This window comes from Heterodontus francisci, chromosome 10, assembly GCF_036365525.1.
Source record: "Heterodontus francisci isolate sHetFra1 chromosome 10, sHetFra1.hap1, whole genome shotgun sequence".
NCBI classification, from domain to species: Eukaryota; Metazoa; Chordata; class Chondrichthyes; order Heterodontiformes; family Heterodontidae; genus Heterodontus; species Heterodontus francisci.
In genome coordinates, this window is record NC_090380.1 from 83,648,079 (window position 1) to 83,671,892 (window position 23,814).

Sequence of the window (23,814 nt, forward strand, 5' to 3'; positions counted from 1 at the left end):
GGCACCTGGTAATTTTATCATTTGTGTGACTAGCTAAGTCCTCCAACTGGGTGTCATTGATCAAAACTGGTACCTGTCCTGCATCAATTTGCCTCAAATTTTTCTTCATTTGTTCCAACATCCACGGACCATATGTACTGCAGACACTTTCATTATTTGAAATGTCGTGGACCTCCTTTACCTTTTCTATTATATCATTAATAGTATAAGCATGACCTTCCAGTATTCTCACCAGTCCTGTCACTGTGTTCGTCAAATCCTGTCCTACTTTAGCTACACCACTTCTGTGCCTTTTGCTCCTTTTTCAAAATATCCTTTACTAGCTGACTAAGAGTTCTAACCTTCTGGTCCATATTTTCGGAATCTATAGTATTGACAATTGAAGTTCCCGTATTAAAATCTGCGGCTACGTCTTTCACTAAACTACATTACGCCTCTTTCCCTTTATTATTCCTTCATCACCAAATTTTTGTCTTAGCAATTGTTGTAGTAATACCTTGTACAACTCTCAGGACTTCTCAGGGCACCAGTCAGGTAGCTGGATATCTGAGATATTTAATATTACCAGTACTAATTCATGCTGTATATCATATACAATTTTATTAGTTTTTATTATTGCAAGTCCATTTTCTGGTCCTGCAGTCAAGGCAGGGCAAGGGAGATCAGTCATTTGTGGCTGCTGGGTCATAACCTTACTCGTTAGTAATTCGGATGTGGGGTTAACCTTGGTGATTGGAGCTTGTAACCCATTTACGCTCACGACCTGGAATAGGAACTGTCCTTTTCTATTTCTCCAAACACAATAGAGCCAATAGCCCCTATCGTTTTGTGGTTTCACACATATTGATCGATTTCTACAGTCTTTATCATCACACTGCCATACAGGGAACCTGGGAGGGGGGCCCCCTGGTGGGTCTGTTTTGGGCATTCGACACGTACCCACTATCCAATAGTAACATTTACAAGAAAGATCCACCGCAATTCGTCCCTGAGCCTGGGACTTAGATCCTCCTGTACATGTAATCCACACCCTGTCTGCCTAATCCAGTCCTCCACTGTAGAGGAACGATCAACAAAAAATTTTGAGTGCTGGTTTGATTGCTGGCTCCTTCCCTTGTACACCCCCCAATGATTTTGACACAAAAGGTCCCTGGAGGGCCTTTGCTGTCAAAACCTGACACACCTGGTAGATTAAATTGTCCACTAAAATAAAAGCAAAATACTGCGGATGCTGGAAATCTGAAATAAAAACAAATGCTGGAAATACTCAGCAGATTAAATTGTCCGCCAGGCACATAGTAGTTCTTTTTCAGGAGGTTATATAAAGGGGCTGGCTTTAAGGCAAATCCATCAGTAAGGCTCCTGCGATACCCAACAAGGCCCAAAAATGATCTTCGAGCCTTACTATCTTGTGGTAGGGGGAGTTTGAGGATTGTCTGTACTCGCATCTGCTCTATCTCATGCTTTCCCTGTGTTATTACTATTCCCAAATAGGAAACCTTTTCCTTCATTATCTGTGCCTTTTTCGTCTTAACTTTCACTCTGACCTTCTGGAGGAAGGTGGATTATCGATGGACTATTATGAAATCCCTGGGAGAGACACGTTCAGGTGTATTGTTGTCCCTGGAATGTACAAGCAAATTTATAGTGACACTCTTGTGCCAGCAGTATGGACCAGAACCCATTGCTAATGTCCAACACAGTAAACCATTTAGACTGTGTTTGGTTTTTTTTGTTCGACCTCTTAAATGTCAGATAAATTTCCCTTTGAGTGCTTTAAATAACCACTCATATCAATTAAATTGTGTTTATTGATTGCAATTTCTTATGCCCAGACTTGGTGGTATTTTTCTTTTACATTAAAGACAGAAGTGCTTGCAACTATCTCTCCTTCTCAAGCACATTGTCTCATTGATAAAGATGCTGTGATATTTGATGTCTGTAATTAAGTTCTTAAATTCTTAAAGCTACTGGATCTCTTGCTGTGGCAATCAGTTCTCATGTGGCCTTGGAACCTGCTTAAAAAAAAACACAAAGAATCCATTGTGGCTCTGCCCCTGAGCCCAATGGGTGAATTTGTCCAATTATATCTGTCAATTTAGAAATTTAAGATTTAATAATATGTATAAATTTTACTCAGCAATGCAAAAATTGTGTGGGGGATTAAATGGAAAAACGATAGCTGCAGCGGGGTTAATTTCTTTGTTTGTCTCCAAGGGGGCGGAGCAAAACATTCTCAGCTGCATCACTTTACATAACCTTATTTTCTGATTGAAAAGAACTACACTCCATTTTAAACTTTTTTTTTTAATCCTTTTGGTATCCTTAGGGTTTGAAAACAACAAAATCATTAGTAACATTATCAACTTCAAAGGAAAGCATCTCCATCAGGAAAGACAGCATTTTAGATTGTTTCCAAACTTTTAGCATCTTTTGTAAGAGGTTTCTAATGCCAGGATTTTTTTGATATAACAAAGATGATTCCAAATTCCAATTCACTGCAATAAATATTTAAAAATCAAAACTGCCAATGTTATATGAACGAGTCTTATGTCCGGAACTGAAGACTCCTCCAAACTTGACATAATAAACTTGAAAGTTCATTGTGGCCACAAATGAAATTTCCAGTTTTTCAACTTAACAGGTCAATTAACCTTAATAGCATAAACTTAACTCAGACTTATTAACTTATAAACTACACACAGAACAGAATAGCATGTGCTTATTTTTAAAGATGGTAAATTACATCATTTTTCTTGCTCTTTCTTCAGGCCCCTTTTCAAATGACTGTAATAAAACCAAAAACTAAAGAAAAAGTTATTTAACATTCTTAAAACAAAAGATCTAACACCAGTTTCTTAAACAAACTTTAAACAGATAGAATCTTTCCTATATCTCCTTTGTTTATCCTTCTCTCCCTTAAACCAATATCCAATTCCTGACATTTGCTACTTAAAACAAACAGTCAATAAAACATGTCTTTAATTTAAACTCCCAAAAAAAGAACAAATTTTAAACTGGAATTCCAATTAAAGCAGTAGTTGTAAACTTCAAATTGGATTTCTGCCAAACATCTTCAGACCTTCAAGGCTGAAGCTTATCTCTTACAAAATTGTTCATTGTCTTTTCACAGTTGCAAAACCAAATTTTTAAAAATATTTAAATATTTTTAAAATAAAATTAAAATATAATTCAATTTTACATCCCATTCCTGGGTGCACAATCTTAAATTGAAATGAATGCACTCAACAATCACTTTTCACACTCATTCAATTCCAAACAACTTAGAAAATTGATTCCTGTAATGGGTGATGAATTCAAAGTACCAAAATCTGTGTTAAATTCCCTGTCCCAATGTCAAGCAACACACAGCTTCAACTAATTCACAACCAGAATAGGTTCCCACAAAATATACACGTGTAAAAATAGAAAAAGTAACAGACTCATTCTTTCATCATTAAGGCCAGACAACAGAGTTAACGACAGTCGGTTCTACAGAACACAAGCTGCACATCCCACATTCATGGAAGCTTCCAACATTCACACATTCAAATGAAAAGACACAGTAACTTGTTTTTACTCACTTGAAATTTCACTAAAACATAGTCTTTTTATGTCACTCTGCCATAAACTTTGTCATGGAGCCCGCTGCCTTATTTGTACCTTGCCAGCCGGCGTTCAAATTACCTACTAGTCCTGTCGACCTGGGCCTCTAACCCACAGACCGTGCCACATTCGGATGGGGCCTCTAACCCCGAGGGGGACTCGAACCTCCTTCAAAACCTTTGGATTTACCCCGATAGTGCTACACAGGTGAGCATGTGAGTTTCCCTGGTCAAAATCTCGTAATGCCGAAATCAGGCAGCTGCGATCATCAAGCTATTGACCCGCGAGGCACCACGCTATTCTCCCGTGCTAGCACTCCGGGGGTTCATCATCTCGGTGGAACCTCCAAGAAACAGTTGTAAAATAAACAGACTTGGCACGGTGAGTTCTCGCAACCTACTTTTATTGACTTGTGCACAAGGAGAACAGCCACAGCACGGCCCACAGTGGGGCTCACTGCAATGTTCTAAAGAGTTTCCGCAAAACAGTGGCACTTATAGTATTCTGTAACCAATAGTCTTACAATAATAATTTCTATCCTTAATTTGCATTTAAAAATACCAATGGTATTTCAGTTGAGCGTTTGCTCTATACCAATGGGATACAGCATTATTTCAATCCTTCGTTTACATATCTATCGCACCATTGGCCGTGCAGCGGATACTGCAGTCCACAGTGCGAGACAGAAAAGTACATTCTGTTTCAGCAACACTCATCTTATCACAACACCCATGCCTAGTACATTCTTAAGGAACAGTTAAATGTATAAAGATGACTAGGCAAACCCACACCCCTTGTCCGAGGATGGCTTACCCTAGATTCCACACTAACATTTTCCCTATGACAGATGTTAAGCCAACTGGCCTGTAGTTTCCTGCTTTCTGTCTCCCTCCCTTTTTGAATAAAGGAGTTACATTTGCTATTTTCCAATCTAATGGAACCTTCCCCGAATCTAGGGAATTTTGAAAAATCAAAACCAATGCATCATCTATCTCACCAGCCACTTCTTTTAACACCCTAGGATGAAGTCCATCAGGACCCGAGGACTTGTCAGCCCGCAGCTCCAACAACTTTCTCAGTAACACTTCCCTGGTGATTGTAATTTTCTTGAGTTCCTCCCTCCCTTTCATTTCCTGATTTACAGCTATTTCTGGGATGTTACTTGTATCCTCTATGATGAACGTGTTCAATTCATCTGCCTTCTCCTTATTTTCCCTTATTAATTCCCCAGACTCACTTTCTATAGGACCAACACTCACTTTGTTAACACTTTTCTTTTTCAATTATCTATAGAAACTCTTAGTCATATTTCTCACCAGCTTTCTCTTGTACTCTAATTTTTCCCTCCTTATTCTTCATCTTTTCATTATTCTTTTTATATTGCTTTTTATATTCTGTCCACCCATCTTTGCACAATCATATGCTTTTTATTTAAGTTTAATACTATCTTTAACTTTTTTAGTTAACCACGGATAATGGGTCCTCCCCTTGGAATTTTTCTTCCTCGTTGGAATGTATCTGTTCTGTGTATTCTGAAATGTCCCCTTAAATGTCTGCCACTGCATCTCTATTGAGGTCACAGGTCAGCCATGATCTTATTGAATGGCAGAGTAGGCTCAAGGGGCCATATGGCCTACTTCTGCTCTTATTTTATATGTTTCAAGCTCAACTCAGAGTCAAAGAGTCTGCTTTAGAGTGAAATAGCAGCCAAGGAGTTAGTGTCTGTGACAAGAGAACAAAGTTAATGGCAGCAGCTGAAAGCAATGGTTTTGGTGTTCCCAATGTCGAGCTGGAGGAAAATGTGTTTACATAGTGAAACTTGTCTAACAGTTACGCAGTAAAGTGGCAGATAAAATGATATATGAATGGAAAATAGAAGACAGGGGAAATGACCACAGCATGGTCAAAGAGATCGTTTTAAAGGGCTTTTGGAAGTGAACAGAGATGTAGCAGGTAGCGAGCTTTAGGAAGAGAATTTCTGAGTGTTGGAATCACAGAATTGTTACAGCACAGAGAGAGGCCATTTGGCCCATCGTTTCTGCACCAGCTCTCTGAATGAACAATTCACCTAATGGAATTCCCCCTCCTTCTCCCTGCAACCCTGCATATTCTTCATTTTCAGTTAACAGTCCTAACTCCCTTTTCAATGCCTTGATTGAACCTGCCTCCACCACACTCTCAGGAAATGCATTCCAGATCCTTACCACTTGCAGCATGAAGTAATTTTACCGCATGTCGCTTTTGCTTCTTTTGCCAATGACTTTAAATCTGTGCCCCCCGTTCTCGATCCTTTCAAGAGTGGGAACAGTTTTTCCCTACCCACTCTGTCCACAGCCCTTCTCTTCTTCAAGGAAAACAGTCCCAACTTCGCCAATCTATCTTCATAACTGAAGTTCCTCATCCCTGGAACTATTCTCGTGAATCTTTTCTGCACCCTTTCTAACGCCTTCACATCCTTCCTAAAGTGCGGCACCCAGAGCTGAACACAATACTCCAGCTGAGGCTGAACTAGTGTCTTATACAAGTTCAACATAATCTCCTTGCTCTTGTACTCTCTACTCCATTAATAAGCCTAGGATACTGTATGTTTTATTAACCCGCACTCTCAACCTGTCCTGCCACCTTCAATAACCTTTGCACATATATCCCCAGGTCCCTCTGCTCTTGTACCCCCTTTAGAGTTGTACCCTTTATTTTATATCATCTCTCCATGTTCTTCCTACCAAAATAAAACATTTCACATTTCTCCACATTGACTTCTTCTGCCACTTGTCCACCCATTCCACCAACTTTTGTATATCCTTTTAGAGCTCTGCAGTATACTCCTCACAGTTCACAATGCTTCCAAGTTTCGTATCATCTGCAGATTTTGAAATTGTGCCCTGTCCATCAAGGTCTAGGTCATTAACATATATCAGGAAGAGCAAGGGTTCCAACACTGACCCCTGCGGAACTCCACTACAAACCTTCTGCCAGCCCGAAGAACATCCATTAACCACTATTCTGTTTCCTGTCACTCAGCCAATTTCGTATCCATATTGCCACTGTCCCTTTTATTCCATGAGCTATAATTTTGCTCATACGTCTGTTGTGCGGCACTGTATCAAATGCCTTTTGGAAGTCCATGTACACCACATCAAAAGCATTGCCCTCCAACCTTCTCTGTTACCTCTTCAAAAAATGCCAGCAAGTTAGTTAAACATGATTTTCCCTTAACAAATCCGTGCTGGCTTTCCTTAATTAACCCACATTTGTCCATGTGACTATTAATTTGGTCCCGAATTATTGTTTCTGGAAATTTCCCCACCACTGAAGTTAAACTGACTGGCCTGTAGTTGCTGGACTTATCTTTATATCCTTATTTGAACAAGGGTGTAACATAACTGTGATGGCTGAAGACTCTACCATTGATGGTAGATAACTAAATCAAAACCAAGAAATACAAAAGATATAGGCTGAAGGAAATTGCAAATGCACGCCATGAGGAGGCTACTGAATGAGGATCAAGTTAGTATGCTGGTGGCAAATTACTAAGCAGATTAGTTAGTGTAGGATGGAGCTAGATCCGCTGCCTAGAAGTGTATTGAGAATGCTCAGCCTGGAAGTGATAAAGAAGTGAATCAAGGTTTCGGCATAATTGTTTTTTGAACTACCGTACTCAGTTCCACAATGTTACCAATGAGCAACTGGGACAGATAAACACTGATCTGCTGTCCTTTAAAGTAAGTTGTGTGGTGTGACTATTCCTGGCCTGTGGTCTCCAGCTTCTTCTGAATTCCAGGGGGAAAAAATTAACACCACATGATACATTCAGTCGCATGGTAGTGATGATGCTCTCAAATTTAGAGCAAGGCGAGGTAGATATATGAAATAGTTGTAGCTAATTCATGGCTTTGCCTCTAAATGCAATGCCCAGTCTAACATTAAGCCATAAAAAGCAGATGTTCCCAGGGTTCGATTCCTAGGCAGTGCTGAATTTGATAGTAGAGGTGCCATGGTTCCTGTTCCTTATCACTTAGGGATTCCTGCTGGAATGTATAAGTATGTGGATGTTGGGTGAGGACAGTATTGAGTTTTATTTATTCTTTCATGGGATGTAGACACTGCTGGCATGACAAACATCTGTTGCCCATCCCTAATTGCCCTTGACAACTGAGTGGCTTGCTAGGCCATTGCAGAGGGCAGTTAAGAGTCACAACATTGCTATATGTCTGGAGTCACATGTAGGCCTGACCAGATAAGGAAGGCAGATTTCCTTCCCAAAGGACATTAATGAACCAGATGGTGTTTTACGACAATCAATGACAGTAATGGTGCCATGAAATTGAGACTCGTGAATTTATTAATTAAATTTAAATTCCAACAGCTGCTGCAGTGGGATTTGAACCTGTGTCCCCAGGACATTAGCCTGGGCCTCTGGATTACTAATTCAATCACATAACCACTACACCACTGTCTCCCCCAGTTCAGCTATGACATCCTCCCCAACCTGAGTCCAGCCACAACCCAGAGCCTGGGGCACTGTACCTCAGCAGGAGTTAATACATTCAGAAAAGGAAATGAGGTAGAAAATTGGAAAAAAGGGGTCAAATAACAGTTGAAACACATCTGAGCAGCAAATTACTGAGCAAAGATTTAGACTGTTAACAGGATATTCAGAGAGACTGGAATCATAGCCCAGCTTGATCCTTTTCACAGCTAATGTCCACATATATGCATTTCCAGACTGATTACTAAAGAGTAATTAGGGAGTGGGAGCAACTAATCCAGAGTTCTTGAGGACAACTGTAGTACCCTTCTACTGTCCTGGCAGTGGATCAGCTAACTCAGCACAGATTAGGGGTTTAACCTGGTCTGCATGGTTTAGCTGTCTCTAGATGCAGAAATCAACAAGCGCATGGGAAAGGCTTCCACTGCTATGTCCAGACTGGCCAAGAGAGTGTGGGAAAATGGCACACTGACGCGGAACACAAAAGTCTGAGTGTATCAAGCCTGTGTCCTCAGTACCTTGCTCTACGGCAGCGAGGCCTGGACAACGTATATCAGCCAAGAGCGACGTCTCAATTCATTCCATCTTCGCTGCCTCCGGAGAATACTTGGCATCAGGTGGCAGAACCGTATCTCCAACACAGAAGTCCTCGAGGCAGCCAACATCCCCAGCTTATACACACTACTAAGTCAGCGGCGCTTGAGATGGCTTGGCCATGTGAGCCGCATGGAAGATGGCAGGATCCCCTAAGACACATTGTACAGCGAGCTCGCCACTGGTATCAGACCCACCGGCCGTCCATGTCTCCGCTTTAAAGACATCTGCAAACACGACATGAAGTCCTGTGACATTGATCACAAGTCATGGGACTCAGTTGCCAGCGTTCGCCAGAGCTGGCGGGCAGCCATAAAGGCGGGGCTAAAGTGTGGCGAGTCGAAGAGACTTAGCAGTTGGCAGGAAAAAAGACAAAAGCGCAAGGGGAGAGCCAACTATGTAACAGCCCCGACAAACAAATTTTTCTGCTGCACCTGTGCAAGAGCCTGTCACTCTAGAATTGGCCTTTATAGCCACTCCAGGCGCTGCTCCACACACCACTGACCACCTCCAGGCGCTTACCCACTGTCTTTCGAGGTAAGGAGGCCAAAGAGATGCATGGTTTAGCTACTCAACAGATTATTTTACTGAGTTATCAGGGTAGCATGAACTCAATATTTTCTGAATCTTGGCCCATGCTGTGTAGTAAAAGTAGTCAGTCAGTATTTACATAACGGCTATGCTGCTGCTTCTCAGTTAGTGCAAAGACTATGTTTGGACAGACCAGACAGTAGCACAGGCATGTGCTGACAGATTGTAAATGGAGTTTCTGAGAATACCTATCTACAGCTCCAGTTCAAATTCAGTGTTTCTTAAATATTTGTTTGTGTACTTTAAAAACGTAACTGGAGCAGTTCCATATATTTTAAGTAGCAGTATTTTAATTATCTACCTTCCCTCTTCACCCAATCTCCTGTCCTAAAAGATGCTGACTCCTTGTTGGAGATCAATTTTGTTCGTTTTTAAATCTTGACTAATTAATAACGGGCCATTGTATAGTTAGTTGTGTGTGTTATCACTGCCACACAGAGTTGACTCCAACATCACAAACATATTAGTCATACTGCCATTATACTTTCTCCTCACCTCACTTGAAGGTACTGATTCACACTAGGGTACAGTTGTGCAAGAGCTGGCATCTGCTCTTTGCCTTATCCAAATGGCCATTCTTAACACCGCAAGGGTGATCACTGATGTGAGCTAAGATTCAAGAGTGTGTAGACTTGTCTTCTTGTAAAATGTCCATTGAGGAAATTCAACAAAAACTAATCTTAGTAAATATTTGGAGTAAAACTTTTTCCATACCTGTTCTTTCTACATGCCCTTCCCCAAACTTTTTTGGAAACAGTATTTCTAAATATCCACTGGCTGTTGCTTCCCTTACCTCACCTAGACACGATAACAGATTATACCTAATTTTGTAGTTCTTTGCCAGGAGTGATTTAATGGACTGCAAAATAGACACATTTCCTAATTGTCATCAACTTCCTGCAGAGCAAACAAGGAAGCAGACTGGAATGATTTCATTTATCTTCACTGGTCTGATGGGTAGGAAATTAGCTGGGAAACATTTTCACATAAACTAAAAAAAAAGTTAATGGAAGGTAATATCTCTTTCAGATGTTAGGCAGGTCACACTTCAAATGAGATTTATCTGCTGTACACCAATAATGTGATTGCACTGTTAGCAATTTACCAAATATATAGCTTTTCGGTATAATAACATGCATTGATAAAGCAACTTTAATGCAGAAAGATGTCCCAAGGTGCTTCACACATGTGTAATCAGAACTGAATGGATATGGAGTCAAAAGAAATTATCTGGGAAACATTTTCATGTAAACAGAAAGAAGTAATTAGGAGGGGTTATTTGTCAAAGAGTTAGGTTTTAAGAGGGTCTTAAAGGAGGAGAGGGATTTGAAAAGAAAGGGTTAAACAGGGAATTCCAGAACAAGAGGCCAAGATGGACAAAGGCATGACTGGTGATGGTTGGACCAAGTGAGGGGAATGTATAAAAATTTCTACTGGGCCTACCAATGGACTAGCATGTATATACAGATAGTAGCGGAGACATACAGGACAGGGAAACTCTAGGTTCAATTCATGATGGTATATGGAGTCACCTGATCTAGGCCAGTGCACTGGTGGTGGATTGGGGTTTTTTAAAAATCAACAAGCGTTTCTAAACCCAAGTGCTATCCAGTGACCATGGTGAAAGGCCAAGAATGCGTGCATGTGCATGTCAATGTTGGGCAGTGACTAGATCAAATTCAGCTGTTTTAACCGATTTGAGAAAATAGCCTGCTGACAGTGTGCACATTCACACAGTCTCCACATCATGCTAGCTCCAACAACTCCAACAGGAGGGATAGGATTAAACCCAGCAAAGAGAACTACAGAAGGACTGTTTAAAAAAATGCCAAAAATCCATTAATTAAGATACATCTATATTTGTAAAGCATTTGACAGCTCATTGATGTCTTTCATGAGGTGACAAATTCCAAAAGCACATGACAGAGTGCAGTGGGAACAGGGTGAGAATAAAGGCTTCTAAAACAGAAATCTGGTGAATGGAAATTAGGAGCTGAAGGGGAAGAAGGTGCCAAGTAGACTAGATGATATTATACCCAATTAGTAAAAACTTTAAAGTAGAAGAACTAATTAAATATAAAATTGATAGTATGGGAAGGGACTAATGTATCATTCTTGCAAGATCAAGGAGTTTTGAGCGCCTGATGTTAACTCTGACAAATGCCATTAACTCACATCACTCAAACTCAATTGTAGAACTTGGTAAAGTGATAAAAAAACAATCCAACATATCAGAGAGGGAGAGCAGTTTATGGAGTAGAGTTTGAGAGGGTAATCACACCAATTAGACAAGACATTGTTAGAGAAACAATAGGTGACTATCCACGGGAAAGTGAAAAGGAAAGGGAGAAAGGAAACATTGGAACAGGAGCATTCAGAGCCACTTAGGCTCTCAAAAGGAACTGAAGCTCTAGCTTCATGTGGAGAAGAATGAGGAATCTGGGCAGGGCTAAATAAATATCAGAGATATTCATAAATAAAACATGGCTCAGGGAGGGGGTGGGAAGAGTGGTGGCGTTGGAGGTTAGCAAAACAGCTAGAAATGCAATAGTGATTGGGAATTCAATAGTTAGATGGCTAACCTGAAGGGTATAATTAGATCAAGGTGTAAGCTCTCCAGTGCCTGGATGCATAGATAATGCAAAGAAAAGTGGTTCTGGTTATTGGAGGCCTATCAACCGCAGGGCATTGCTTCAGAAGTTCCTCAAAGCAACATCCCAGGTCCAACTACAATAGATGCATTTAATGGGAAGTTAGGTAAGTACATGAGAGAGAAAGGAATTGAAGGATATGCTGATGCGGCTAGATGAAATAGAATGGAAAGAAGCTCACATGGAGCATAAACAACAATTTGACCACTTGACCTGTTTCTGTGCTGTAATATCTACACATCTGCTTCATCAATGACCTTTCCTCTCTTTTAGGGTTACAGACTGTTCAATGACTTTCAAAACGTTTTTAATAAGATACTGCATAGCAGACACATGACTAAGGTCAGAGCATGAGCAGTCAGAGCAAGTAGCAGAACGGCTAGTAAGCTGGCTACAAAACCAAGGGTAGCTACATCAGACTGGCAAAAGGTGGAAAGTGGTATTCCAACAGCATCAGTGCTGGGACCACTGTTGCTCACAAATCTACATTAATGATTTGGACTCTGGAATCAGAAGCACAATTTCAAAATTTGCTTCAGCCACCAAATTGGGAGATATAGTTGATACAAAGGAAGAATGTGACAAAATACAGGAAGGCATCAGTAAACTTGCAGAATGGGCACATAATTGACAAATTAATTTTGATATAGCCAAGTGTAAGGTGATTGATTTTGGTAGGAAGATCAAGACTACATTCTGCTTGGAGAATAAGAGCCTGAATGAGGTATAGGAACAAAAGAATCAAGGCATACAATAGCACAAGTCAATAAAAAGTACAAACGCAGGTTACTAAAAGGCCATTAAAAAAAAAAACAAGCACTGGGCTTCATTTCTAGAGGTAGAGAATTGAAAAGAGGAGAAGTTCTGCTAAATTTGTATCAAGCCTTGATTAGATCACACTTGTGTTCTGGTCTCCATACTATAAAAAGGATATAGAGGCATTGGGAAAGTGCAGAAAAGGTTCACAAGCATGACACTAGAACGGAGAGGATCTAACAGGAAATATTGAACAGACTGAGGCTCTTTTCTCCAGAAAAGAGTAGGCTGAAGAGTGACCTGATAGAAGTCTTTTAAGATAATGAAAGGTTTTGAAGTAGAAGTAGAAAAGGTGTTACCAATTGTGAGGGAGTCCAAAACTAGAGGTCATAGATACAAGACAGTCACTAATAAATCCAATAGGGAATTCAGGAGAAACTTCTTTACCCAGAGTGTGGAAATTGCTACCACAAGGAATAGTTAGGGCAAATAACATAGATGCATTTAACAGGAAGCTTGATAAACACGGGGGAGAAAGAAATAGAAAGATATGTTGATAGGATTCGATGCTGTAGGGTGGGAGGAGGCTTGTGTGGAGCATAATCACTGGCATAGACCAATTGAGCCAAATAATCTGTTTCTGTGCTGTACACTCAATGTAACACAATCTTTGCCAATCCAGACCAACAGTCACAAGATTTGTTGCTAGGATAAAGACTTAATGCATAGACTGGAAAAGGTTCTGCAAGAGTTGTGGGGGGTGGAGAGGGAGAAAAACAAACAAACAGCGACTGTGGTTCATGTGAGAGCCAAGGATGGAGGTAAAGGAAACCCTGAAGTCCTACAAAATTAAATGAATTTAGGAGATTAGACAACTAACAGTGCCAGGTCTTCACAGGAGGTAATCTCAAGATTATTTCCCCAGCCATATGCTAGAACAGGGAAGGATAGAAAGATTAAGATCAATGTATGAACTAAAGGTATAGTGCCAGTTCTGGAACAGATGAGAGTTATTCCGTAAGGATGGGTTACACCTGAACAGGAAGGTTGCTAATGTACTGGCAAAACAATCAAATGGGGAGGTGATGAGGCACTTAAACAAGGAAGGAGGGGAGGGGCACTGCAAAAATAGAACCATCCGGATCAGCTAACAGCAAAGGGAAAATCAGATGATATTGCTGCACAAAATAATTTAGCAAGAGGAATATAGGAATAAAATCAAATGGACTAGCTGTAAAATGGGGAAAAGATTGAAGATAAGGGGCAACTTTAGACAAAAGAAAGAAAATGGGCAGTGTTAAAAATAAAAGCAAAATAAGTTAAACATATGTTTGGAAAGTGCAGAGCAAGGGAAATAAACTGGAACGGAGGTGGGGGGAACTGGTAGCAATTATTTTACCGGATGATCTCAACTTAATCAGTTGGTATTAATGTAAGTCTGGCTGCAAACTAGACATGAATGGAAAATAAACATCAATATGACATAGTTCAGAGCGATAGAAAAGATAAGAAAGGAGGTAGAGTGGCAGTACTGACAACAGGGAATGCATGCTGTAGAGAATGATGAGGTGGAAAGGGAGGGGTTATAAACAGAGTCAATATAATTTGAGCTCAAGGATTAAAATAGGGCTCATTGCATTAGTAGCAGTGTACTACAGACTTCACTTTGTGGGAAGGAAATGGAAGCAGAAGGCTGCAGTTAGATTAGAGAGATGAGTCGGAATATCAAAGCTATTGTTCTGGGGGATTTTAAATATCACCTATCAATCGAGACAGAGAGGGAGTAAATGGAGAAAAAAAAATGTAATTCCTAAAATGTACACGAAATTGCTTCCTCCATCAGTATTTTAGAAGACACACAAGGGCAGGAATGTTGTAATGAAATGTTTAATTAAATAGATAAGGTAACCAAGCTAAATGTGGTTGAGCTCCTCGAGAATAGTAAACACATGACATGTTTTTCCCATTCTAGTTGAGCCTTAAAAGTCCATACAAAAACTAGATCATCAGATTGGATATGGTCAGATTTTAGAAAGATGAGGATCGAGTTAGTTGAGGTGAGGTGGATGAAGAAATCGGCACACACGCAGAGCAACAGTGGGATGTTTTTGAAAAGAGAGATTGCAATGGTAGATAATAAGCACCCGCCATTAAAAAAGAAAACTACTAATAGTTTTAAGACGCAATGGAAAGATACAGTTAGAACCCAATTAAAATTGAAGCAGAAGGCCTATGATGTCTGAAAGAATAATGAAAAAAAAAACTGAAGAGGAATAGGAGAATAGAAGACAAGAGGTCAAGAGCAGGATAAAGAAAGCCATGAGGGAGCATGAGGAAAAATTGTGAAAAGCATCAAAAGGAACACCAGGGTGCTTTACAAGTATATCAGAAAAAAAGAGAACTATTGAAAGCAACATGAGACGCCCTTAAAAGGAAAGGGTTGTCAATACATAGATGATTTAAAAATTGCGGAGTTATTTACTAAGTTCTTCACATCGGTGTTTACTAAAGAGAAAGATATCAGAGAGGAGGTGAATCCTGAAGTGGTTATGAGCAAGATGAGTGATATTATGAAGGATGGAAGGAAAGTCACAGGTACTGTGGCTCAGCTAAAGAAAATCAAGGTTTCAGAGCTCAATGGGATACTTCCTAGGATCACACTGGAAATGAGGGAAGAAATTGCATTAGTCCACAGAAATTATATTTCAAGGCTCTGTTGAGTGTGATGAGTGCCAGAACACTGGAGAGTGGCCAATGTAGTAACCATTTTATTTTAAGAGAGACAGATAATCTGGGTAATTACACACCAGTTACCTAAGTATCTGCGGTTGGAAAAGTTTTAAGAGTCTTTAATAAGGATGAAATTACCACACATCTAGATAAACCGAAAATAGAAATGATCATGCTTGACAAACCTCATAGAAGCCCCTTGAGGTGGTAACAGATATGGTAGTTCGGAGAAATGAAGTTGATTTAACATATATACACTTTAGAAAAACCTTTGACAAAGTGACGCATGGGAGATTACAAGTAGATTAGAGTGTATGGAAATGGGGGTGGGGGGGGGGGTGTTGCTGGTAGGGAGGGAAAATAGCAAACTAGATTAAAAATAGGTTAAAGGAAAGAAAACAAAGAAGGGAAGTTTTTCTTCCCAAAAGTGATTGAAATGGGTCGTGATCTCCCACAGGGTTCAGTTCTGGGGCCAATTCTGGTCACTCCATCAATGTTTTAGATAAAAGGCTAGAGAGGGGAGTATTGAAATTTTCAGATGATACCAGAATATGAGGTGTATTTAATTTAAAAACTACAATGAAATAGTGATATGATGGGGGAATAGGCTAAAAAGTGTCAGATGGAGTTTAATGACATGTTAGGTGGTGTATTTTGGCAAAAGAAAAAAGAAAACAGCAATCATGATCTGAATTATAAATAGCCTCGGTGTCACGGAAGAGGGATTTGAGACTACAGGTTTAATGGGAAATGTTACACCACAGTTCAAAAAAAGGAAAGGGTAAATGTGGTAACTACAGACCAATAAGCCTAACATCAGTAGTGGGAAAACTACTAGAAACAATTGTCATGGACAAAACAAATCCTCACTTGGAGAAGCAGGGAGTAATAAGGAACCACCAACACAGATTTGTTAAAGGCACATTATATTTGTCTAACCTGATTAAATTCTTTGTTGTAGTAACAAAGAGAATTGATGAAGATAGTGCTGTAGATGTTGTATATATGGGCTTTCAAAGGCTGATGTGGAAAAAGTAGCACATCGTGTTAAAGGTAATTTGGATACAAAATTGGCCAAAGGATAGGAGGGTAGTGGTGGGTGAATGGATATTTTTGTGACTAGAGAAAAGTATGCGGTATAAATTGGCCAAAGGCACTATATTAGGCCTGCTGCTTTCTTGGTTATATAGGAAAGATCCAGGTATAGGGAATACAATTTTGGGAGATATAAAACTTGGCACATAGTGAATTTTAAGCATGATAGTAGCAGACTTCAGGAGGACATAGACTGGTGAAATGGGAAGACATGTGGCACATGCAATTTAATGTGGATAAGTGTGAATTAATGCACTTTGGGAGCAGCAACATGGAGAGACAGTATAATCTAAATGGTACTGTTTGAAGGGGGTGCAAGAACAGAGGGACATGGGAAGCAGGCAGGGATATTCACAAAACTTTGAAGGTTTGCAGGGCAAGTTGAGAAGACAGTTAAGAAAGCATATGAGATACATGGCTTTGTAAATCATGACATTGAATACAAAAACAAGGAAGCCATGCTAAACCTTTATAAATCTCTGGTTAGGCCTCAGATGGAATACGGTGCACAATTCCCAGCACCACATTTTAGGAAGGATGCCAAGGCCTTGGAAAGCATACAGAGGTGGCTGACCAGGATGATACCACACGGATGAGGGACTTCAATTATGTGGTGCGATTGGAAAAGCTGAGATTGTTCTCCTTGAAGCAGAGAACATTGAGGAGAGACCTAATAGAGATATTCAAACTAATCCAGGGTTTTGATAGAGCAAGAAGGGAGAAACTGTTTCCTCTGACAAGTGGGTCAGCAACCTGAGGTCATAGATTTAAAATAATTGGCAAAAGAGTTGGAGGGGCAATAAGAAATTTCTTTACACAGAGGGTTAAAATCTAGAACACACTATCTGAAAGTCAATTGGAGGTGTACTTAAACTAATTTACAGGGTTATGGGGTAAATATAGGGTGTACGACTAAATTGTACAGATCTTTCAAAGATCCGGCACAGGCACGATTGGCCGAATGACATTCTCCTCGTGTTTTGAGATTCTACAACATTAAAATCAGCACTTCAAGTTTAAAATACAACTAAAAAAAAAATGGAATTCTGAGTTTCATTCAAAGAGGCATAGAATATAAAAGTCAAGGTAATTATGAGCCTTTACAAAACCTTAAGACCTTAGAGTGCTCTGTGCAGCTTTGCGCTCCACACTTTAGGAAGGATATGAGGCTTTACAGAGGGTACAATACAGATTCATGAGGTTCAAAAAATACCTTCCCCAGCTGGACATGCTATCCAGATTCTCGTAGCTGGGTTTCGACAATGCTTACTGCGCTCACCCCACTCGCTAACCTGTGTTGACTGCTGCTCTCACCCCTGCATGCCTACGACAACCAAATATCCTGGCATCTCCTCCCTGGTCTGTTGCAGTGCCAGCTACTCTCAATCAATACCTTTTCATGTCAGCTGATATTATTTGTTAGAACTTTATGGATTTGGAATGGTGCACCACTCAGTGCTGTTATTAGCCAACAGGTTTTAACCAGCAATACTAGATATGAGAGCAGCCATGTCTAAGCCTGTAAAATCCAAACTAGTAACATCAGGTGAAGAAAAAGACATGGGGCAAATTGGAATTTTGCATTTGAAAAATTGTGAATATTCCCCCCACCCCCACCCACCTCTCCTGGGTTAGGTAATAGAAGGATTTAGAAAATTGTCTTTAACCTCTGGATTTGAATCTAACCCTGACTGGTGGAATGAAGATTTCCTCAGTCTGCTGGCTGCAAAAAACCCAAGTTAAAAGAGTTCAGAAAATGTCAAACTAGTTTCTAGTACTTTGGGCATGCAGCATAAAACTGTTCCTTTTTTGAGACTAGAGCACTAGTTAGTCAATATCACCCAGAGAGGCAACAAGAATGGTTGGGGTGGGCAATGGAACACAAATAGAAACACCACTTTAATGTTGTCGGGAGTGCTCTCCAGAGACTGAGGAAAAACACATTGTTGTGGCACAATACAGTAAGCTTTACTCTGCAGTTGACTATGCTACACCCGACCTGCGAATGTTTGATGCCAACAGTAGTCCCCAAAAAGGCTAATGTTCCATTCACCAATGCTAACATGCTTTATCTTGGTTAGCACCCCAACTCACCATCTGTAGACTACAGCAGTAGATTTTCACTGAAATAAACAAAATGTGACTATTTAAATAACACTGCAAATGAAGAGAAATAATGGGATTGGGTTCTGTAGATTCTTGTAATTATAATTTACAATACTATTTTGTATTTTGACAGAAAATACATAGTCTATTTACATCACACTAACAATTCCCCAGACCAAGAACCTGAACATGGTGCTAAGATACCCTTTGTGGTTGCCAGGTTACAGAACATGCTACTGCTTTAAAAAAGACTTCTGTATTCTGTTTTTAAATAGTGTAAGTTCTAGAAGGTCTAAACAATCTTAGTATGTCTTGTGGCAGCAGCAGTGACAGAATGATTTCTAACATGCGTGATGTATAACACTTCTATGTCTCAAAAGGTTTTCAACATGAAAATCCATTGGGAAAAATAATTCTTCTAGCTAACTTCTCATCCTCCTGGCATGCACATAAACAGGGTGGTACCAGCCTGTTCGTCATAAGATAAGGGTAACTTTGTTTTTAAGTTTACAGTAGTTCACACCCACTCCCTTCATTCTAACCATTCCAAATGATAAGGCTGTCAATTTGTCTACTGGAGTTCAGTTGGAGAATATTTCAAACATAAAATAACAGCAATGACCAATAGAGTTCTTGCTACAAGTTCCTTTTGCTAAGATTTTAGCTCTCTCATTTTGTTTGAATGTTTTTTTTTAAGTCACTCATACCCTTAGGAGAGTCATCTTTTTGTACAAAATATGGTTTCAATAGAATGTTGAATGCCTTAAAGTAATTGGGACTGTAGGCCACTGATTGATAGAAGTCTGGGCTAAAACATTTTCAAAAAGAGAGATTAAATTGAAGAGAATGAATGTAAGAAAGGAGAGCAAAAGCAAGAAAGATGTGAGCAACAGAGATAGGGAGCAAGTGCGCAATGGAGAGAGAGAGAGAGAGAGAGAGAGTAGCAACAATGCAAAAGCTTTGGGAAACACCTATGCATAATCCCAATAATTGGTTGAAGAATACTATTGGATAAAGTATAGAGCAGGTTGCCCCAGATGTTTTTGGTATTGGATAACCAAGACAAAATAAAATATTGAAGTAGGGATTCTATTAATTTTAGCAATTACATTTTTGTCCAATGTATCTTTAATTCATCTGGTCCTGCTGACCTCAATATGCTGGATACTGGCAAAATGACGGATACAATACGGAGATAATTAAGACTTTTAGCACAATGCTGTGATTGGGAAATAGGGACCTGTTGGAACAGTATGTTCACAGATCGCCACAGTGACCTCAACCAATCCAGATCCAAAAAAAAAAGAACAATGCATTTCATTTTTGGGGGCTAAAAAGGGGTGTAGTACATCCACAGATTGTTAAATATTGAAACATTGTATTATCTACTGGATGTTAGCAAACGCTCTTGTGACTTAATGCAGTTTTAAAAAAATGTGATTTGTACTGAACAAAATTATACAAAAACAGAAAATGGTGCAACCACAGCACAGATGCATCAATATCAGAAACAAATCCAAATTAATATTTCGGGCACAGACTCTTGGTCAAAACTCAATTCTACTGAAACATTATCTATCTATACATGTACTGAATAACTTGCCATGTATTCCCATTATTTTCTGTTTTCAGCATGTTATATTTTTATTTCTTTGTAACAGTTTACAACGTTTGTTCACAAATACAATTGTTTTGAAAATATTAAATCAGTCCTCCTACTACAGCATGAATTAAATTCTCTCTGAAAACACCTGATCTAAATATACTACAAATTGAAGAATATAAAACACATACTTAACCAGAACTGCACTCGAACTTAAAAGCAACCATGAATATTATGTTCAGCCAACCTCCTGCGGACACGTTCATGCTGACCCTCCAAGTCAGATGAATTCAAAGGGATTAAGGAAACCCCATCGCAGATTTAAACCACACATTAATTCCCGCCCAGATAGCGATAACGGGAAAATGCAGAAAGGGAACAATGTTTCCTTTTTCTCTTGAACTTTTAAATCAAGGTTGTTATCCAAAAAGTTTCCCTACTCTCGACATCCTGTCTGCAATTTATGCTAGTGACAGCAATTCCATTAATAATTCAACTGTAACCAACGCCCGCTTTCCTGGTAGTTGCATTGATGAGTTGCAAAAAATGAAATGCGTTTCAGACTGAATTTGCCGAAGTTAAAAAGCAGAAAAATTCATCATGACAAAAGTTCAAATAAAGAACAATTCTCGACTGCTGCCCCCATTTCAAAACGCATATTTTCCCGTGCTAGAATTTATTTTATCCATTACTCGGAAAAGCCTCTCTATTCTGCTTGGATTTATGGTATAATCTGATTTGTGCTTCCAGACTGGGTAGAGGAAGGGATTTTGCTGGAATCTGAGAATATTTTTGACCTGTCTGAATTACAGGGCGCAGTAGCGCGGAGTCACTGGCAAGCATTCTGGAGGTAAAAATTCAACTTCTCCTTGGCAAGTGATTCATGTCACGCCAAGTGAAAGTTGGGCTCCAGGCAATATATCAGGAGTTCAACACTGATCCAACATTAATTGCTGTGCATTTGCATAAGGTTTTTTTTAAAAGTGAAATAAACAATCTATGTGCCAGTTGCGAAAGCATCACTGGGTTCAGGAATATGAAATAAACATTGGGGATATCAATGCAAAGTTAAGGCGACGATATGACTTTGGTCATTCTCTGAACAAAGAACACACTTTATCTATCGGAAAACCATCCCTTTACTGACTTACTCATTAAAACGAGACGTAATCCTCAATTACTTCCCAATGGTTCATAACTTTTTTGTCTAATCCAAACTTATTAAAAGGATATTCAATTTGCATGTTTTGCAGGTGTCATACCTGCAAGACCAGATGAACGAGTCCCCCCTCCCCCCAACCAATCTCCCCGCCTTTTCCTGCAACCGAGCTGCAAACAAACCTGGTGGGTGTTGAAGCACCGATTCGTGTTTAAGGACAGAACGTAACCAGCAAAGTAACATCGCAGCATTACAGCCACACATGCAACTGAGAGAAGAGAAACAATTGTATTGGCCATTGACACAAACACAATAAACAGGCTCATTCTTAAAAGGATGGTTTAAGAATGGGGAATGAACTTATTTAACTTGTTTTCGAATTGCACCTTACCTTGGTGCTTTTATATCAACACAGCAGTCAATTCAAAACAAACCAAAATTAAAAAAACAAAGCGACAGGGTATTCCCCAAATCTCAGCACTTCATGACTGCAGATCTCTCTCACCTTGCATCCCTAGAAGGAGGATCAAAAGCGGGTGCAAGATTCCAATGCCAGACGCTCCCATCTTCCCGTCTTATTTCTTTTCACTCGCTGCGGATTACTTAACAAGTCGATAAACTGGATTAATAATAAAATAAAACTTTTTTCTTTCTCGTCTCTGGAAGTTTCTTGCCCACTTTCCTTGCGTGTGTGTCCCGTTAACTGTCAGCGAGACAGGGCCGGCTGGGATGTGGGAGCTGTCAGTGTGATTGAGCTGAGCTGAGCTGCTTGACGCTCGGCCAGCCCGGCTCCTGGAGCAGGTGAATGAATGTCTCAGCCCCGCCGCAAAAGCAGCACATGCGCACTCACCAGCAGCGCAATGTCTTCTGGCACTTGGAGTTCCCAGGCTCTCTCTTTCTCTCTAAAGTGGCAGCAAGCTCTCTGCCAAACATTTACATTAGGTTCAAAGGGGAAATACTGAGGATGCTGGAAATTTGAAATACAATCAGAAAATGCTGGCTGGCTGACTATTCCCTGCATTTCTGCTCATACTGAGATAGGATTAGTTGCCCCACCCTGCTTCCTCTTTTTTAGTTTCACTGAGTCCTTAAAAGGCTGTTTGCATATTCCCTGATTTTAGCAAGAAAGTTGCTTCATTTTTTATTTGTTCCTACATCAGCTCTCGGTTCCCCTAATACCTCACATTTAAAACACCCAAGTAAAAGCAAAATACTGCGGATGCTGGAAATCTGAAATAAAAACAAGAAATGCTGGAACCACTCAGCAGGTCTGGCAGCATCTGTGAAAAGAGAAGCAGAGTTAACGTTTCAGGTCAGTGACCCTTCATAAACGTTAACTCTGCTTCTCTTTTCACAGATGCTGCCAGACCTGCTGAGTGGTTCCAGCATTTCTTGTTTTTATTTAAAACACCCATGTTGTTGTTTAAACCCCTCCTTATCTCTGTAATCTGCTTCCGCCCTACAACCCTCCAAGAACTCTGCATTCCTCCAACTATGGCTCCTTTTGCATCCCCACCCCGGTTCTCTTTATCTCATTATAGGGAGTATTCCAATGATAAAGCCATCAAGGAGCTAAGCTCTGGAATGCCCTCCCTAAACTTCTCTGCCTCCTCCTCCTTTAAGACACTCCTTAAAACCCACATCTCCAACCAAGCATTTAGTCACTTGTCCTAATATCACATTCCTTGGCTCAGTGTCAACTTTTATTTGATTGCACTTGTGTAAAGCAGTTTGTGATGTTTATTTCTATATTAAAGGCACTATATAAATAACAAGTTGTTTTGTTTTTCCTTTAGAAAATATAGAGTAATTACAATGGTGTCCAAGCACAAGGGCTGCATTATTTACAAGTTTGTTTTAAAAGATTTTAAATATTGTCTGTAAAATTAGGAGAGGAATAAAATATCAAGGAAATGGGATAAAAACCCAAATTTGACTAATCTATCATGGTGAAAACCTATGACCTTCGGAAAACTTAAAATAAGCTGCTCAGACTCAAGCAGCATATCCAGAAAAGATACATCATAAAAAAGGATTTGGTTTATTTCTATGCAAGTGACGTACAGAAATCAACCATAAATCTGAATTTGTGAATTTTAATGACAGAAACTGCAAAATCTGATCAAACTTTTTATGTGGGGACAATGATCAAACATGGGTGCAGAGAGCTGTAAGCTTTGGTCTGGGAGTTACAGATTACCTAAAGAAGGTTTTAAAGCAGTTTATTCAGAAGCAACAGTTCAGATACAATACATGAAATTAAATATACAGAAAAGACATCTGACCCGTAACTAGTGGTAAGCACCGATTCAGGTCAGGCAGGACGCTGACACACACAAACAACTCTTCCTTCTTTCTCTTTTCTTCTTGGTCCCTCAAGTCTTCATGACTTCTCAAACTACCCAAGAGTGTTAGCATGGATTTACCCTGAGGA

General features: G+C 39.8%; 1 protein-coding gene across 2 annotated transcripts in view; it reads right to left on the minus strand.

Moving 5' to 3' along the window:
* Positions 1-22,394, minus strand: part of alcama (activated leukocyte cell adhesion molecule a) — a 316,807-nt gene extending 294,413 nt beyond the window's left edge. The window contains exon 1 of one of the 2 annotated variants that reach the window (XM_068040899.1): positions 21,886-22,394. In XM_068040899.1, coding sequence (XP_067897000.1) covers positions 21,886-21,946 — 61 coding nt within the window. In that variant the 5' untranslated portion in view covers positions 21,947-22,394. Of the gene's footprint in view, positions 1-20,412; positions 20,492-21,885 lie in introns of those variants that run through there. The other variant, XM_068040901.1, reaches the window with a different exon arrangement.
* Between the last annotated feature and the right edge of the window lie 1,420 nt (positions 22,395-23,814).